Source organism: Macrosteles quadrilineatus, unplaced genomic scaffold (assembly GCF_028750875.1).
Source record: "Macrosteles quadrilineatus isolate MER2022 unplaced genomic scaffold, UCM_ALF_1.0 Scaffold_6__1_contigs__length_79288215, whole genome shotgun sequence".
NCBI classification, from domain to species: domain Eukaryota; kingdom Metazoa; phylum Arthropoda; class Insecta; order Hemiptera; family Cicadellidae; genus Macrosteles; species Macrosteles quadrilineatus.
The window spans coordinates 24,126,678-24,145,729 of NW_026542599.1; the positions used below are offsets into that span (position 1 = coordinate 24,126,678).

Sequence of the window (19,052 nt, forward strand, 5' to 3'; positions counted from 1 at the left end):
CCACCATGATGTTTATTAGTAATTTTATTTGCATAGATAATATCATATTGGTTTTGGTTTTCTAAGCATCACAATGAATTCGTAAATAATGACTATATAGACTATGAGTGCAAGTAGACTTGTGAAAATTAAATATCCTTCTTGGATCATTGATTACATGTATCATTGATTATACATGAAGATGTATAATCAATGCTTATATCGACCTTTTTACCCTTTAGTGAAGGAGGTGAACCACGAATACTAGCAAAGCATGTTTTAGTTCAGTCGGAAACACCCGACTGATATTCGTTGAATATGTTGGTTATCTTGCTATGCAGTATTGTTTCTTCATACAAAATTCAAAATAATACAATAAAGTTGCCAGAATTTATTAAAACTTCATTTTTATTTTTTTCTAAACAATTGACCAATAGATGCGCAAAGAGAGAATTACAAAAACATATAATTTCCTAAGAAATGATGTATTTATATACATTTTTTACATAATGAGTAAATTTTTATATTTATCAAGTATTTGGAACACCACTGGTAATTGTTATACCTAAGAATCATGAATGATAATTCATTATAGTATGTTACAAAACTTGTTATGGTACGTTTTTTGTTGGCTAACGAGTGTTTCTCACATGCCACTTTCCACTTCGAATAGTTCGAATATTACACAATTCCGTGATGCGGAGAACATTTTAACAACGCTCCTTGAACTTACTGATTCCAACCAATGATATTGAGATTTCTGTATAAACACTAGAAATTTTAGTGCGGGAATAACCTTAATTTAAAAGTCGGCGTATTTTGTCTTGCACATTGTATCTGTTCTTTCTTCTACTTTTTGTTTTATTCCAGTTGTTTTACTTTTGGCAGAACGCCATTGTGTTGCCGGCCGGAGCAGGCAATAGTTTGATTCAGCGTGGGGTAATTTCGAAGGCTTCGAGCCTTGGGTTTTATTTTTTAAGGGTTTTTAATAGCCGCAACCATTTTCGCCCAGGTTAATTATCAACCAACGATGACGGAGCTACAGGCGACGCCTGTTTCTCAGGAATCGTTGGCTGCTGCACAGTTAGAGCTCGGTGGTAATCAAAATGCCTTAGCGTTGAGACGACCTTTTGATCCAGCTGCTCATGATTTGGAGCCTTCTTTCCGGCTTACTCGATTTGCTGATTTGAAGGGCAGAGGCTGCAAAGTCCCACAGGAGGTCCTCTCAAAACTGTTGGAAGGGCTTCAACATGATGAAAACAATTCTCAAGATCATGAACACGCCCATTTTATGCATATGGCCATCCCAAGATATGGTAAGTACTCTTATTAACTTATCTTGTTTTCTTAGCCTAGGCCTTTTGTGCCTCTAAGACCCAGGTTCATACAGATCTATAGGCCTAGGCGTCTGCTTAAAAGTTTAATAGCCTAGGTACCCGTAATTAGTCCAACACAGGTTGTCATAGGCTAGGTCTACTAACTTAGGTAGGCTACCCTCCAGGCCTATGTCACGTTCCAGTTTTTCTAGGATGATGATTGCTTTTGCTGCTAATTTCCTGGTGTCCTATTATCCTATCAGTAATGTTTTTGAAGTAATGCCTTAGCGTTGACAGATTTGTTGCAGTTCCTCACCGGGGGTTCTAGAGAATTCCCTGTTCTGGTTTCTGCCTTTGTATTCCTCTCTCTAGGCCTCTAACTTAACCTAAGTTAGAGGCCGGACCGTGCGGCACCTGCCAGACCATGTGAAACCCCCCCCCGATAGGAAGCAATAGACTTGTGTGAACCTGGCAATTAACTCCAGCCATAAGTAGTGCGCGCGTCTGATAAAATCTATTGCTGAGCGTTTTGCGGCAAAATACGGCCGCGTAACATATTACTTACCGATGATGTCACCAGATAGAGGACACTTTAACGGACACGACAGTATCAATATCATGTACCTGGGGGATAAGAAAAAAGGGTAAAGTCAGCAATAAGTAGTGCGCACGCCCGAAAAAATCTATTGCCGGCCGTTTTGCGGCAAAATACGACCGCGTAACATGAAACCGATAATGTCACCAGATAGAGGACACTTTAACGGACACGACAGTATCAATATCATGTACCTGGGGGATAAGAAAGGGGGGGTAAAGTCAGCCATAAGTAGTGCTCGCGCCCGAAAAAATCTGCGCGACTTGAGTGGCTGCGCATAATAGGATTATAATACTTTATAGTAAAAGTTGGTGATACAAAAGGATCGTCAACCAGTCTAGTCGTAAGTTGTCACGGCTTTTAATGATCAATTTATCAACATTAAAACGAATTCTCAACTCATGTTGACCTCTACAGCGACAGTCTAGCCTCCCTTAAACACAAAATTCTACACGATTAATTAATTCACACCCAATTACACTTATACATCCAAATACAGTTTACACCTTAGACTTGAGGAACTACACTACTATCATTAGATTACAGTTAAAACTCAGACATACTACGCTAAATGATTCAGATATACTAATATCATTGTTATTGTTATTATATTCTTTATGCATTGTTATGGTTAGTCATGGTCATTCTGCATTGTTATTGTTATTGCATGTCATAGTTTTATAGCTGTTATTGTTGATTGATTGTATTGATGCAATTGCTGATGAAATGTTGTTTTGTTGATCGAAATTCACCTGTTGAGCCGGTCTATAGTTGTCGATGTTGTCGTCTGTTATCGGTCAACAAAACACCAGTTAGGGGTTATGTCGTGTCGTCGGTGATAAATACTCGTTAAAGTGTCCTATATCTGGTGACATCATCAGTAATATGTTACACGGCCGTATTTTGCCGCAAATCGGCCAGCAATAGATTTTTTCGGGAGCGTGCACTATTTATTGCTGACTTTACCCCTCCTTTCTTATCCACCAGGTACATGATATTGATACTGTCGTGTCCGTTAAAGTCACCTCTATCTGGTGACATTATCGGTTTCATGTTACGCGGTCATATTTTGCCGCAAAACGGCCGGCAATAGATTTTTTCGGGCGCGCGCTCTGCTTATTGCTGACTTTACCCCCCCTTTCTTATCCCCCAGGTGATATTGATACTGTGGTGTCCATTAAAGTCTCCTCTATCTGGTGACATTATCGGTTTCATGTTACGCGGCCGTATTGTGCCGCAAATCGGCCTACAATAGATTTTTTCAGGCGCACGCTCTACTTATTGCTGACTTTACCCCCTCTTTCTTATCCCACAGGTACATGATATTGATACTGTCGTGTCCGTTAAGGTCTCCTCTATCTGGTGACATCATCGGTAATATGTTACGCGGCCGTATTTTGCCGCAAATCGGCCAGCAATAGATTTTTTCGGGCGCGCCTACTACTTATGGCTGACTTTACCCCCCCTTTCTTATCCCCCAGGTACATGATATTGATACTGTCACATCCGTTAAAGTGTCATCTATCTGGTGACATTATCGGTAATATGTTGCGCGGCCGTATTTTGCCGCAAATCGGCCAGCAATAGATTTTTTCAGGAGCGCGCACTACTTATTGCTGACTTTACCCCCCCCCCCTTTCTTATCCCCCAGGTACATGATATTGATACTGTCGTGTCCGTTAAAGTCACCTCTATCTCGTGACATTATCGGTTTCATGTTACGCGGTCGTATTTTGCCGCAAAACGTCCGGCAATAGATTTTTTCGGGCGCGCGCTCTACTTATTGCTGAGTTTACCCCCTCTTTCTTATCCCCCAGGTACATGATATTGATACTGTCGTGTTCGTTACAGTGTCCTCTATCTGGTGACATCATCGGTAATATGTTACGCGGCCGTATTTTGCCGCAAAACGGCCAGCAATAGATTTTTTCGGGCGCGCGCACTATTTATGGCTGGAGTTATTGCCAGGTTCACACCAATAGCAATAGCCCTTTGCTAGTAACTTAACTAAGTCCGGTGTTGACTCCACATGTCCGGTGGGAATTCGCACCGGATGCCTGAAAAGACTCAACTGCTCTCCTAAACTTAGCCCACTGCCGCATGGCGCATATGTTACGTGTTGATTGTGTGAAAACCAATGTCCAAAATGCTATGTGGTATCCATTAAGTTAGCCAAACACTTTAAAATTGTTGTTTGGTGTTTAAAACAGGCCTAACTTAATGATGGATTCAAAACCAAAAGAAGTTTTGAGTTTAGTGTTCCATAACCCCAACTTACATAATTTTAAACATGTCGTACGCCCAAGACATATTTTAAGGTTACCTAGCCTATCTATTGTACCTAAGTTAAGTTAGGCCTATTCAAAATGTTTTTAATCCTTAAAATTATGCTGAACCTTATTTTATTCAAGTCATAAAACCGTATTGTGGCAAGTCTAGTTCAGATAATTCACACAGTTAACTAGGCTTATCAGGTTTTGAGTGAATTGTAAATAACGTGCAAGTTGTTTCCAATCTTACCTACTTCTTCCCTAATTCATATAAGCTGTAATTTAATTTGACATATTTCCAGGCATTGGTATGGATGCTTCAGTCACACCACTTCGGAATGGAGGCCTTGTCCTTGTTCAGACAACTGACTTCTTCTATCCTTTGGTCGATGACCCTTACATGATGGGTAAGAATTACAACTATCTTATCATTAGTTGATTGTTTTTTAACCCCCATTTTCTATGATCAAAGTTAAAATTTAGATTAGGGGGCCTATATAAAAATCTAACAATTTATTTTAACCTACAAGTAAGCTTACTCGACTTAAGTTATGGCAAGTTAAACACAGTGACTCAACAGGTGAGATTTTTTCTTTCTTTGAAATTTCTAGATGTATAATAAATTAACTACAGTAGACTCCATCTTATTCAGACTCCGGAGCGCGGCCAGTTCGGATAATGGTTTTTCTGGTTAAACCGATTTCCCCAAAATTTTTTTAAAACTGACCGATTAAATGCATACACTGAATACTGTAACCCTAATATTTGACATAAATTTAAGAGAGCATTGTATTTAGACACGTGATCACTGGTCTCAAATCTTTCCCACGAGAACAGTCGTTTCAGTACCGCCTACTTCCTGCGATCTAGTCCGGTTAAACTGATCCTATGTGAAACTTGAAAAAATTATCTATAGTATTTCCTTACCAATGATGTAATTAACTTAAATGTACCTAACTTAATAAATACAGCGAGATAACTTAAGTTAAATAATTAAACTGCTCAATTACTATCCTTCCTTTTCAAAATTGTTAGGTCTACCAATGTCAATGTTGTTCTTTAATTTAATTAGGCTAGTTATTTTCAAATTTCCTATAAATAAATGTTTCAACTACTGTACAATGTGTTTCTTTCAATTAATTTGTTCAAACCAAAATTATTCTCAATTAATTTTAACCACAAATTTTCCAGGGAAAATCGCTTGCGCCAATGTGCTAAGTGACTTGTATGCGATGGGAGTCACAGAAGTGGATAATATGCTGATGCTCCTTGGGGTCTCGACAAAGATGACTGAAAAAGAGAGGGATGTTGTGATTCCTCTTGTCATGAGAGGTTTTAAGGTAAGTTTTAAATCCATGTAAGTTATCTTGGTAAAAACATATAGAGAGGTATGTTTTAAAAACAACTCTAAAAACAACTTTAGAGGTATGTTTTAATAAATTTATTAAAACATACTTCTGAAGTTGTGTGCTGTAACTTAAGATGATGTTTTATTAACTGTAATTTCAAAATAAGAATATTATTCTTTGTGTGTTTGAAAATCGGGATTAAGACAAGGCTGAGACACCGACTAATCATTCATGAAGTACCGTACAATGAAAAGAGGTTATGTCCCAAACCACACCTAAGACACCACTTCCTCCAGTTTTATCTTTGACAACTACTCGTGTGGGAAGTTAACTCATTTCTATATTTAAGTTCCTTAAAATGTAGCCTACATTTGATTAAGCAAACACTTACAATGTGATATGACAAAAACCAATTTCTCAATTCAATAGACAGGGTTGGTACGGTCAGGGAAAACCTGGAAATGTCAGGGAATTTTGTTGGTCTGGAAAAGTCAGGGAATTTTGGAAAAAATCTGGAATTTCTCTTGAAAGACTACATTTTTTACAGATATGCTACATTTTGCATCTACGTCTCAATACTTGGTCAAAAACATCGAAGTTTGACGAAAACATCGATGTAACAAAAACATCGAACATCGACAGACATTCTATCATCACCCTCTGATTACTGGCTTTAATTGAACGCACCGAGCTCCCAGTGTTTCTACACGACCAAAAGAATATAATCCCGGTCACTGGGTTAAGAAATACCGTTTAAGCCCTTAAGATTTTTGATGTTAAATTCTGAGTGTTAAATTAGACATATTGTGATTAAATAGTTGTTTTAACATTGCTATTAAATTTTTTGGGGTTAGTTTTTCACTAAAATAAAGCATAGTAAATAAAAACGGACGTCATAGCCAAAACTCCTGTTTTATCCCACATCCCCTTCAAATCCCGCTCATGCTCTAAAAATCCTGTTTTCGGGATAAAAATCCCACGTATGGAAACACTGCTAGTACTGCGATGCGCGGAAGGATAGGCCTACATTCATCGTTTCAATTTCTATACGATACTGAATACAATTACTCATTGAATTTATACCAATACTGATTCAACCTTTAATAAACTAAAAAAAAAAAAAAAAACTGCACTTGTAGGAGTTTAAAAAAAAATTTTATCCTGTTGAAACATTTACTGTAATAGTTTAGTTTGGTACTACTTTTTGTCTCCTGTACAAGCATGGTAGTTATTTTTCCAATATCACATGTTTCTTCCGATATAAGCCGATGATATCGCAAGCAAAATATCGTTATATATCAGTATCAGAAGCACCGTATCGTCTATCTGCTAGTGTCAAGTCAAGGCCAAGTAGAACATAAAGTGTGAGGTTAAGTTAGTTGGTACTCTTAATTTTCCAGATTCCAGATGTTTAATTCTTTTCTTATTGGTTTTATGAGTAAACTATTTAGGCCTACATTTTTTCTAAATATTCTTGATTCTGACTATTCGATATCGTCTTACGGTATACCTGGAAAAAGTATAATATCAGTCTGAAAAACCTGGAAAAGTCAGGGAATTTCATTTATCAAAATCAGTACCAACCCTGATAGAATTTTTCATGTAGAAAATGTGAAAGATCTTTTGTAAGATCTTGTGAAATTCCGCTCACCTTACCTTGTGGGAAAAACTTATTAGATAGGTTAACACGTTCACGGACGTTTTTACTCTAGTGTGATATACCCCAATGTATCGCCTTTGTGAAAAAGTCTGAGGTAAGGTGAGTGTGTCCCTAGCCTAAGGCAACTGATGTAGTTTGCTTGTTTATTTATATATTTTGACAAAATTGGTCAAATTTATTTCATAAGCTTTTAATTTTTCGCTAAAAACACACTTTGATATGTAACGGCCCCAAAAATTCCCAGACCCATCATACAGTTGGGTCTACCCAGACACCCTGTCCGTCACAAAAGCTTTGCTTATTTCAAATATAAATATTGGACTGTTAACCTCCCAAATTTTTGCGTCAGCCAGTTACCTCACCATGGAATATTCCGTCAGCGTGGCTCAGCGCTAGGCCAGGCCAACGTTCTCAGAAATGTAACGTGCGTGGCTGGAATTCACTGAGACAGCTCAGCAGGTCGCTCGATGAAATCAGTTAATGCACAGCTACAGTTTGCCTAACGCCCTGAGGAATCATTAGACAGCAGCACTGTCCAGTGTTTGCACTGACGTTACACGGCATAGCCGCAACGGGATTGGCTGGTTCCCCTCCACGCCCAACTCTGGGCTATGGACAGAGATCACTCAGTTGAGTTAGTCTAAATTCTTACGGTAATTCAATTTGGTCGGTCATCTAAATTTCCGCGTCGAATCCCCTTTCCCCATAGCCTCCTCGGGAGGCTATGTTTCCCCCATTCTTCTAAAATGTAATTTATCATGAAAATCTGTACATTAACTTTGTAGATCTAAACAACTCATTTCAAAGTTCTATTCTCTATTTCTTCTCGAAGTTTGTAAACTAAACGTAGATAAGTCGGAAGCTACATCTTATTTTTTGTCATAAGTTTAATATAGCTACAACTTATTTGTAGCGCATTTCATTGTTTCATTCGGCTACCTGTCACAGATACTAGGCCTACCTTTCTTGTAAGGGCAAACCTAATTGCTCCTTAAAACGGGAACCGGAGTTTTGCCAACGGGTGTCAGGTAGATGGGGGGGATGCCTTCGGCCACCTCTTGGTGCGGAGATTTGCCAACGGTGGTGGTGGGAGAAAGAGTGTGACGTCCGGAAGGAGAGCGATTGTCAGGGTTGTCTACGCTTGGCAGTCATGCGCTTGTCGCAGTGGGTTAGGTTAGGTTAGATTAGGTTAGGTTAGGTTAGGTTAAAAATTCAATACATTTCCTTTCACAGTCAGAGGTGCATAACTGCATTACATACTTTGAACACAGTCAGCATCCTGCCTGGTTTGTCCACCCCTAGCGGAAGCCACCCTCACGGTCACGTGTAATCTCTCTCCCCCTCCCCCTCTCGCGCAACCCACAACCGTTGGCAAAACTCCGCAGTATGTGGAATTCATGGATGGGGACCCTTTCTACCTGATACCCGTTGGCAAAACTCCTACACTCCCTTAAAACTAGGACTAATGTTTTTTTTTCATTAAGGAATAAATCTGACAAGCTTAAGGATATATTTTTTAGTGAAAAGCCAACAAGGGAAATATAAATTTACCTAGTCTGCAGGTTTGCTGTAGTGGGGGTATAGGTCCCTATTATTGCTGAGACAAAACCTTAGTTTCAAACATTTAGCATTATCTTTGACATGTTTACATCTTTTAGGAAAAAACAATTAGAAGCGTAGGCTAAATTTGTAATGTACAAGATGACTGTAGGCTACTCCAAGTTTTTATGCCATCTTAAAGGGTTGGTGTGGTGAATTTCTTCTGTAATATGTCTCTCCAATTAATGTTCAAAACCTCTTTACATTTATTTTACAACTTAATATTTTATAGGACTCTGCAATGGAAGCTGGAACCTCGATCACAGGAGGCCAAACTGTTGTGAATCCTTGGGTTACCATTGGTGGTGTTGCCTCCACAGTGTGTCAACCAAATGAATACATTGTGTAAGTAATTATTGCTAATTTTAAGAGTAAGGTGGGAAGGAAAACTTTGACTACCCTAAAACTTTTGAGATGGAACAAATGTATGATTTAAATGTCTCTATTTATCAAGGGATTCTCAAACTTTGTTTTATAAAAGCTGTTTCCATAAATTGTCATTTAGAGCTGTGCTCAACTATTTCTAAAAGAAAAGACTTCTTCTAATGCATGAATTAGTTGGTGTCCTCCCATCATTGTGTCGACATGTGATAAAAAAGATTTTTGAATTGGGTACTGCTGTGACGGGTTAGTTATGGAATGCTATTGTAATGTTATTTATTGTGGCAAATGCTTAAATTAATAAAATAATCTCCTGAAATAATATTTTAAATTTGACAAAAGTATTGTTATTGGTTGGCTGATCAGTAGCGCAACTATGAATTATAGCAGTGATCTTTTGGTTCGCATCCTGATGGGTTTCTTAAAAATATTACATCCATGCATTAACATGATATTATAGCAGTTTACGCAACAGTTCCGTAAAGATAGTGTTAACGACACAAGTAGAAAATGTTAGGTACGAGCCTTGGCGAGCGCCTTAAAAACTTCTACAAGTGTTTTTAACACTATTTACGCAAGTTGTGTACACCACATTACCTACAACAGTGTTTTAATTACTAAAAATCACTACTTATAATTTCGAAGAGAGGTTGCCTTATGTTTTCGTTTATAACCTCTCATTGCGACTGACAGTCATGCAACGAAGCATTGTACCAAACACTATGTGCACCACTCAACAATGAAATGGGCCTGAACAGCTGATTAGTTGAAGTTCCAATCATTATAATTATACTTCTTTCTTAATCCTTGAATCTCATTGGTCCATTACCCGTGTTGTTATGAGTAAAACTATGCTGTTATGAAAGTAAACAATGCTGTTATGTGAGACTTTTCAATTTTAAGAACTGAACTGAAACAGCTACCTACTTTAAAAAACGGTTTAGGTAAAATAATGAAATTAATGCAATCGTGTAACACTTCTCTTGCTGATCACCAGATTATTGATGAGTTTTTCTACCACTTCTTGAATAGGCCTCAAAACTTTGTTATGAACTGTTTAGGCTGGATAATATATTTTGTTGAACTCATAGTTTTGTCAATAGACATGGTTTAGCCCCTGAGCTGAATTGATGACTAATATAATATAAATACCTCGTCACAGCTCTGTAGTTTCTGTAGATTACAGCTGTTTCGGCATTAAAATGCCATCCTCAGATACACATACATCCACCTGAATTGGCGTCGTTAAACTGTACACATACACGAACACGATAAAAACACAAAAACACGTAAAACAAGAGACAGGCCTGTCGCGTACATGATTAGTCAGCTTCCGTACTCGTAGCAATCATGTACGCGACAGGCCTGTTTCTTGTTTTTATCGTGTTCGTGTATGTGTACAGTTTAACGACGCCAATTCAGGTGGATGTATGTGTATCTGAGGATGGCATTGTAATGCCGAAACAGCTGTAATCTACAGAAACTACAGAGCTGTGACGAGGTATTTATATTATATTAGTCATAGTTTTGAGCTGAGTTTCAGACAGATTGGTAAAGTTCTACTTGGAAAATTGGACAAATTTGTTTGAGAGAAATTTGTTGGAATAGAAACGAGTCTTCAACCATTGTTTCTCAGAATAAGTACATTGTCAAGACCTATATCACATGGAAGATGTATGCCTAACACAAGTTGTTGCTGTTTAGGCCAGACAACGCTGTGGTAGGTGATGTGTTGGTGCTGACCAAGCCTCTCGGCACCCAAGTGGCAGTGAACGCACACCAGTGGCTGGACCAACCGGAGAGGTGGAACAGGATAAAGCTGGTGGTGTCTGAGGAGGATGTGAGGAAAGCGTACCAACGGGCGATGGACTCTATGGCTAGGCTCAACAGGATCGGTGAGTTAGTAGTGCCACGAATCCAGGGAAAGGCTGAGTTATTGTTAAGAAAATCACCAGACAACTTGTTGATCTAATTGTGACTTATCTTTAAAATATTTATGATTATTACAGGGTGTTGCGTAAGTACAAAAAAATTAGGAATTGGTTTAATGGGTCAAAAAATAAAACTAAAATCAGATTTAACTTTTTTTTCAAAATCAGATCACCTGTTTTTTTTAAACAGGTTAGATATGTGCCTTTTTGTGTTTTAAATCTAGGCTCTTAAAAACGATTGAAGATAGGTATCTTAATCAAATATAGTTTCCATTTTAAAGATTAAAAACCCTATGTAAGAAAAAATTATCACTAGGCTAACAAATATTTCTTTTGTTTGAAAATGGCGGTCATTTAAATTTTACTAGGCTACTTAAATTTAAAATAAAAATCGGGTTTTACAAGAAAATGCTAAGAACTTACTTAAAGTGAATCTTCTATTGGGAATTAAATATCTGAACTATTGTTTAAAGGTAATCCAGTTGGTTTACATTTCTTCTTAGAGATAAAAAGTAAATTCATGATATGAATATAATTTTGATTTGTTTGTTACAGCTGCGCGATTGATGCACAAATACAACGCACACGGAGCCACAGATGTTACAGGGTTCGGCCTGTTAGGACACGCACAGACTCTAGCTAAGCATCAGAAGAATGAGGTCTCGTTTGTGATACACAACTTGCCTGTCATTGCCAAGATGGCTGCTGTCGCCAAAGCTTGCGGAAATATGTTTCAACTGCTCCAAGGACACTCAGCAGAAACCTCAGGTATGTAATTAATGATTACTTATTTATTTTTAAAATAATAGTGGAACTTGGCCTGATAAGAACAAACTTGTTTGTAGGTAGTCAAGTGGGATAGCTAAGATTGGCTCTCAAAGAGTAGACTACCGATTGCTGGCTATTTTCAGATGTCAAATACGTTATCATAGACTAAGCAACACAAGTAGACTCCTCATCCCATTGTAAATTTTGAAGCTTGTTTTTCGTGTCTAGTTCAAGTACGTCCACACTGTTTGGGAATTTTGTTTCTATTATTTTAGGATTATTTTCTTGATTTGTGCTTTACTATTTGGTTATATAACTAGGAGACCAGTAATTGTTTATGATTTTATTATTTTATTTGGTTAAATGAGGTTTTAAATGATGACTGAAATAACAAAAAAAAAGAAACAGTTGTTAGACAAAACAATTGTTTACACAAATTGTTGTTGTAAACAAAAAACGACCTCGACAGTTGGATGTACAGAACTAACAATTAAATTGTATTCAGCTGTTCCATAGGGATGACAAGTCTACTAAGGGAGTATGTTTTATCTATGACGTTATCCAATGCTTTACTGTATGTGCTATGCTCCTCAAGGGTATGTTCTGATAGTTAATGTTTTCTACAGGAGGGCTGCTGATTTGCTTGCCACGTGAACAGGCTGCTGCATACTGCAAAGACATTGAGAAGCAAGAAGGCTATCAGGCATGGATCATAGGAATTGTAGAGAAGGGAAATAGAACAGCCAGGATAATCGACAAACCAAGAATCATCGAAGTGCCTACAAAAGAAAAAGACGGAGAGTTGTGGTAGTTTAGTGTGAAAAATTCCTGCCGGTTTATTATGTAAGATTTAAGTAAGTTTTGTTTTCACATTAATATTTTTATACCAACTATGTATTGTGAACGGTTTTTAAATTTTAAATTTTTTTATTAATACATTTTTTACATCACAGTTATAATTGAAATGTCATGTTCTAGCATCGAGTACCACCAGTTATTTATTACATCTCGAGTGATATGTATAGATTAATGGATGTTTTTACAAATTGTAATCTCTGTCTGAAGTGATTTTGTACAAAGTCAAGTATTAGCCTAATCGCTTGTCTGTCGCTTTCCTGTTTTATGTTCTTGATCTGTTGTGATGTTTGCAAGGCGATTAAATGAAACTATTATATTCATTCACTTTTTCCTTAGTTTTCCTTGTGTGTGAACATGTGTATCACTATTTTTATTTATTCAAAACGTCTAGGCATATTATTATAACCAGATATTCTTAACTTGATAGAAAGCTAAATAAAAGTGTTCTTAAACTTCTTCCCAAAAATTTAACTGAACAAATTCAAATTGTGCCATTTTGAAACAAATAAACAAAATAAAAAAATTTAGTGATTACTTTTTCAAAAATAGTTTATTGCTGATATTTATCATTTTTAGTTTAACCATACAGCAGTTTTGAGCTGCCCAAATTAAATTTAACTACAATGTATTCAATTGTAGGACCTAATGTAACCCTTAAATCCTTTTGCTGCATCTAAGATTATGACATTGAATCAAAACACTAAAATAAGTTTGGCCTACATCTCGTGTCAAACTTCTTTTCCTTGTGTCTACATTTTTAACCAAGTTATTTTGAATCTTAGACACTATTCACTACTGTGTGCTAACTAGTTACTTGTTGACTTTAATCCGGAAACCAACTCATTAAGAAACTAATGTTGGCAAATTTAAGTAACTAGTAGTGATGGGAACAACCGATTGAAAACAACCGATTCAATCGATTGTTGGTTGTCCCATCACTAGATAAAACACAAAATAATCATAGGTACTATACACCATTACTGTGTACATCCAAGGAATATAATACAAAAGATAATAACTACACAAAATTTTTTAATTATTTTCAGCAATACAGTATTTACAAAATCTATAAAAATAATGACTAGTATTCAATACATTGAAATGTAGGAGAATCTAAAATGTGTACTTTAGATCTTGTGGCTTCTTGACTATAGACTTTGATTTGACAGTGTCTTTACTCTTGAGCAACAAACTGATGTACCTCCGTTGTTGATCTTCAGTCAAGGGCGAGTTTAAACTTGACGAATACTTGACCACTGCAGTACACCGTTCTAAATTTTCATGAATATCTGCAATAGAAGTGTGAGAATTAATTGTTTTGTGTTTTAACACGTTGGGTGCTGATGATGGGAATTCCCGCAATTGCTTAACATTGAAATAAATGCAACTTTTATGTTCAAACATGTCGACCGCACGAATAGTGTTAAACATATTTTTTCAAACACATTAGTGTTTAGTTTTTAAAACTTAGTTTTTCTTTGAGTACTATTACAGTGCTAAAATTAAAATGTTAACATTGTAAAAAGTAACATGCCTTGATATTAAATAAGTTAGGCCTAATTAAATTTAAAAAATGATCACAATTTGTAGATTTCTTAACAAACTTATGTTAACTTATTGATTGGATTAATTGATCTGCTTGCTACCCAATGTCATTTTTGCAAAACCTGAACTTAGCTAAGCACTGTAAGTTAATAATTTAAATTACAACTATAACTAATGAATGAGGACAAGGTTAGGTTTTAAATGGCCGTCCCCCTGAAAGAGAACACATAATAAGGGCTACCCTAGTAGATTTAAATAAAGGAAAAATAAGAGCAACAATAAAAATAAAAGACAATGAGTAACTTATACTAGTAGGATACCGTACTTACAATAGTATTCAAACAAGAGACGTATCAATACATCAGTCATATGTGTGAAGTTATTTGTCAATGTGAATTGAATCAATCTATAACAATCTTCAACTCTATGAGATTTTAACAACATTTTCCCCATGGTTGGTACCATCCACTGTACATATTTTAGTATTTGACTGTTTTTAAGTAATAGTTTTGTGGCTTCTTCCTGATCTGAAAACCAGGTGCTTAAATACAGTTCCCTCCATAGACAGGCCAGAAGTAAATCGTCTCTCTTTTTCCCTGAAAACTGTTCGATGTTATAAATCAATGTATGCAGTGTTGCTTCACTATGCTGTTCAACCAACGATGTGAACAAATTAGGGAGCATTACTTTCACTTTGGGTCTAACTACCGTGTTATCATAAGCAAACGAAAATAAATTTAATGACGTGGGAACCTTCCCGTCCAACCATAATGCTTCGGCTAAATAATGATTATACTGAGCATAATATTGAAAATGTGATGCGTTGTGCTTTTTAATGATGGACTGAATAGCTTTAACACCATTTACATTTCCATCTTTAGTAAAATAAACTAAGAGGTAGCCCAATTTTTCATTTGGAACCTTTGTAACATCTGTCTTTTCCTCTATACAACTAGCAAGCTCTTCAGCATCATCAGTTTTTTTAAGGCCACAAGTGTTATTCTCTTGATATAAGCTTAGGCCTATCTTGGACATTTCTCCATGCAGATTCTTTGAGGATACATTTTGGAAATATTGAGTTAACTTGTTCTCTCGTTTAATCCCTTCTTCGGAAATCAAATTTTCAACATAGGCATCTGTATTACTTGAACACTGAGACTGAGGCTTACTTGAGTAAAACTTGATGATATTTAGTCTAGGCCAATGATGTAGAAACTTTGTCAGAATGCAACAGCAGCCATTATTGCATAACACGGTAGAAACTGCCATGTATTAAGGTGACACATAAACAATTTTAGTTCATCCAAATGTCATCACAATCACCTTTGGCCTATTACATAAATTTACACCACGAAATAAATATTAATTGTATGCAAGCGGTGCTTACTGTCATTACTGGCCTAACTGCAGGATTGACTGCTGCTTCGATTAACAGTATAATCTCTCAGCTCTTTGTTAACAAATATTTTATAACCCACAAATAAATGATCAACTCCAATATACTAAGGCAAAAAATATGTTTTTAAAAGTTTACACTCACTCACATCATTAAATCTAAGCTAACCATATTTTGAAGTTAGACAAAGACAAACTGGATAAACTGACTGACTGAACTACTGTGTGAATGGAATGAATACTGACTACTGAGTACTGACTGAATGACTGATTAACTGATTACTGAATTAAGGTTAGGTTAGTTGTTGTTTTTTTTTTACAGCAAACTGACATAAAAACATCAGTGCTGCCAAGCCAAGCAGAGAGGAGACATCGAACGAAAGATCTTGAAAGAGATACATACATTCGTGATTTGCTTATTATTGCACACACGCCGATTTTGGACGGTCGGTAATATGTTGGTCGATATTTTATCGGTTCATGTTGTTTCTTGCCTGCACACATAGGCTATTTGCACACACCGATTTTGGACGGTCGGTAATAAGTCGGTCGATATTTTATCGGCGAAACGATTAGTCTTTGTTGTTGTGTAGAGGACGAGACGAGATTATTGAATACCCATAAAAGAGTTGTTGCTATGTGGTTATTGTATCGACGTATTAAGCGCTTTAGTATTAAACGTTGATAGCATTAAAATTTTAAACTATTTCAGAATGTCAATAGCATACTTCCTTATATATAAAGTTACCCATTTACAACGTTATATAAACACGCACTACCAAAACTAATTAAAAATGTTAGAAGACTGCAATGGGCCTGCAATGGTGGATGGTGTAGCGAGAACTGCCGATACGATCGATGCGTGTGCAAGCTTGTATATAGGCCTAGTTGAGTTACGTACGTACGGTACGCCACTACGTCGCCGGCACCGGCGGTATGCAGTGGCAGTGGCCGGCTGCTCATCGGCATTTTACCGGCGCCGATCAGCGGTTGGCGTGTGTGCAAGGTCCCGTGGTTCCCGCCTGTGGTTCACTATTGGAATTTGGACGGCCGGTAAAAAATCGGTCGTCCAAAACCGGTGTGTGTGCAACGAGCCTTTTTAGACTTGAGAGAACATTGACGATGTCTATTGTGTGTTACATAGTCGTCTGGACCAGTCTTATCCCCTAATGAATTCTGTGTGGCTGAATATGTCTTACTGAATATCACGTTCACTGCGTTGTATATTTTCCTGCATTATTCCAATGGTGCGTTACGAGATCTATGGATCTATACGACGATCGATAGGCCTACTTAACCGTATGCCTACCATATCGTTGTTGACCCAGCGCTATCCGAGATCTATAGGTCTTGTCTGCTATGATTAACCAGGTGCCAGGTGCGATACGAGACCCCGAGATTACGTTGCGCAGTAATCTTTTGCGCATCATAACCTCGCAAAGAAAGGAGAGAGAGCTGAGCACTCACTGAGTGTTTGTTTATGGGGTCTGACTTAGGGGAGGTACGAATGAGGCATTAGTTCAAAATTCCTCCGTGAACAGCGCTGTAGTAGAGAGTACTTTGGCAAAGAAGGTTTACTAATCGCAAAAATAGTTCTGTTCATAAAATAAAATTATAAATGCCTCAAATTCAATTTTAATACTTTTTAATTATAAAATTAAACTATCATAACCTAACCAAACTTGCTGATAATGAAATAATATAGCAAAAGTTTATTAATAGAAAAAATAATTCTGTTTATTAAATAAAACCAGAAATTGCTCTACTAAAATTTTATAATGACTTAATAATAAAATTAAACTGTCATAACCGAACCAAACCAACCAAACTTGCTGATAATAAAAAAAATCTTGGACAAAAAGTTAATGCCACGAGCGGGATTTGAACCCGGGACCTTCAGCATATCAGCCCGCTAACCATTAGACCACCGAGGCCGATGACTACTGATCGTTTTATTACGGTAATGACATAAGATATAAGATCAATTTATTTCCTGTAAAACTTACAATATACAAGTCATTGGAAAACGTCAAATTCTACATTATAAAATACATTATAAAATATACATAAGATCTATGAATAAAAAGAAATTCCTTCAACATCATATAATAAAAGGAAATGCATACATAATGTGACCTGTAACTCACCATGCAAAGAATTAAAAAGAAAACAAAACAGCACACTCGGCAAACATCAGTCAAAAAAAAGTACTTACATATTCTTTTTTTAGTTTATAGAAATCGTCAATACTATACAGTGGCTTGGCCAGGAGACGTTCCACGCCCCTTTTGAAATGGTTGCTTGGAAGGTTCCGGGCTGAACAAGATAACACATTGAATAGTTTTAGGCTTACAATGTCATAATTACTTTGTAATTTCTTAAGCCTAACAAAAGGTACATTTAAATCCTGTTTACTTCTAGTATTGTACGAGTGGATGTCACTCCTGAGCTCGAGAGCGCCCAACTCCTCCTTAGTTTTGATGAGGGTCTGGAAGATAAACAGATTAAAAACCGTCATGAGGGATTCAGCTTTAAAGATAGGCTCACAGTGATCCAGGCGCTTGGCCCCTGCTACTATTCGTATAGCCTTTTTTTTTTGGAGAAGTAGGACTCTCTCGACTCCAGGAGCGGCACCCCAAAGTCTCAGTCCATAAGTTATGATGCTCTGGAAAAAAGCCACATACGCAGTCCTTAACCACTCTTTTGGTACACAGTACCTTAACTTACGAAGCAAGTGCACAACCCTAGCCAGTCGGCTACAAACATAATAAATATGGTTATTCCAATCCAGCTTACAGTCTAGGTAAATACCTAAAAGCTTTACGCTTGTTACCTCATGCTCAATGTTTCGGAGACTGAAAACAATAGATTGGGTTTTTTCTTGATTTAAAAAGAAATAGTTTGCCCGGAACCAGGTAGATGCAACATTTAAAGATTGATTTAAAGCCAAGTTCAACTCAACAGCACTATTTCTAGCTTCCACAATTGTAGTGTCGTCTGCATAACAAACAACACCATTACCAAGGCACATGGGAAGGTCATTAATCATTATATTGAAGAGCAGGGGCCCGAGTACAGAGCCCTGCAGTGTATCATTCTACGTAAAATAATAATATAAATGGCGTTCCCTCAGCTAGTTAATAAGAAGCCCACAGCTGTCATCGTAGCCTCTTCTATACCTCCCCTGAGTAAATACCTTGTTTATGTGAATCAGTACAATGTTGACAATCTACAGCCTCGTAACATATTAAGAAAAATATGTGTTATCTGTTTATTTACGAATTCCGGGGGGAAATAGGGTTGTGTCGTTGTGTGGACAAAATATCAAATTCAGCCTGGCTCTGGCCCTGGCAACACTGATTTTGAATTTCGATAAAATTTCATTTCGTTCTATTGGCGGCTTTTA

At 37.0% G+C, this 19,052-nt stretch overlaps 2 protein-coding genes across 2 annotated transcripts; one reads left to right on the forward strand and one right to left on the reverse strand.

Moving 5' to 3' along the window:
- The first annotated feature begins 839 nt into the window (after nucleotides 1-839).
- Nucleotides 840-13,026, forward strand: LOC128996412 (inactive selenide, water dikinase-like protein). Its single transcript, XM_054421731.1, has 7 exons — nucleotides 840-1,295; nucleotides 4,463-4,567; nucleotides 5,352-5,500; nucleotides 9,001-9,113; nucleotides 10,854-11,044; nucleotides 11,636-11,848; nucleotides 12,475-13,026. The coding sequence occupies exons 1-7, from the start codon at nucleotides 1,010-1,012 to the stop codon at nucleotides 12,657-12,659; spliced, it is 1,242 nt and encodes a 413-aa protein (XP_054277706.1). The 5' UTR covers nucleotides 840-1,009; the 3' UTR covers nucleotides 12,660-13,026.
- Nucleotides 13,027-13,740: 714 nt separating this feature from the next.
- On the reverse strand, nucleotides 13,741-15,865 carry LOC128996801 (uncharacterized). Its single transcript, XM_054422276.1, has 2 exons — nucleotides 14,581-15,865; nucleotides 13,741-13,995 (listed from the first exon to the last, which is right to left on the reverse strand). Exons 1-2 carry the CDS (start codon nucleotides 15,518-15,520, stop codon nucleotides 13,820-13,822), a joined length of 1,116 nt encoding a protein of 371 aa, XP_054278251.1. The 5' UTR covers nucleotides 15,521-15,865; the 3' UTR covers nucleotides 13,741-13,819.
- Between the last annotated feature and the right edge of the window lie 3,187 nt (nucleotides 15,866-19,052).

Coding starts and splice junctions, on each gene's coding strand:
- LOC128996412 (XM_054421731.1), top strand. CDS start 1,010: ATGACGGAGCTACAGGCGACGCCTGTTTCTCAGGAATCGTTGGCTGCT. Junction 5,501..9,000: donor TTGTCATGAGAGGTTTTAAG/GTAAGTTTTAAA, acceptor AATATTTTATAG/GACTCTGCAATGGAAGCTGG. Junction 9,114..10,853: donor CAACCAAATGAATACATTGT/GTAAGTAATTAT, acceptor GTTGCTGTTTAG/GCCAGACAACGCTGTGGTAG.
- LOC128996801 (XM_054422276.1), bottom strand. CDS start 15,520: ATGGCAGTTTCTACCGTGTTATGCAATAATGGCTGCTGTTGCATTCTG. Junction 13,996..14,580: donor TCTCTTGTTTGAATACTATT/GTAAGTACGGTA, acceptor CTTCTATTGCAG/ATATTCATGAAAATTTAGAA.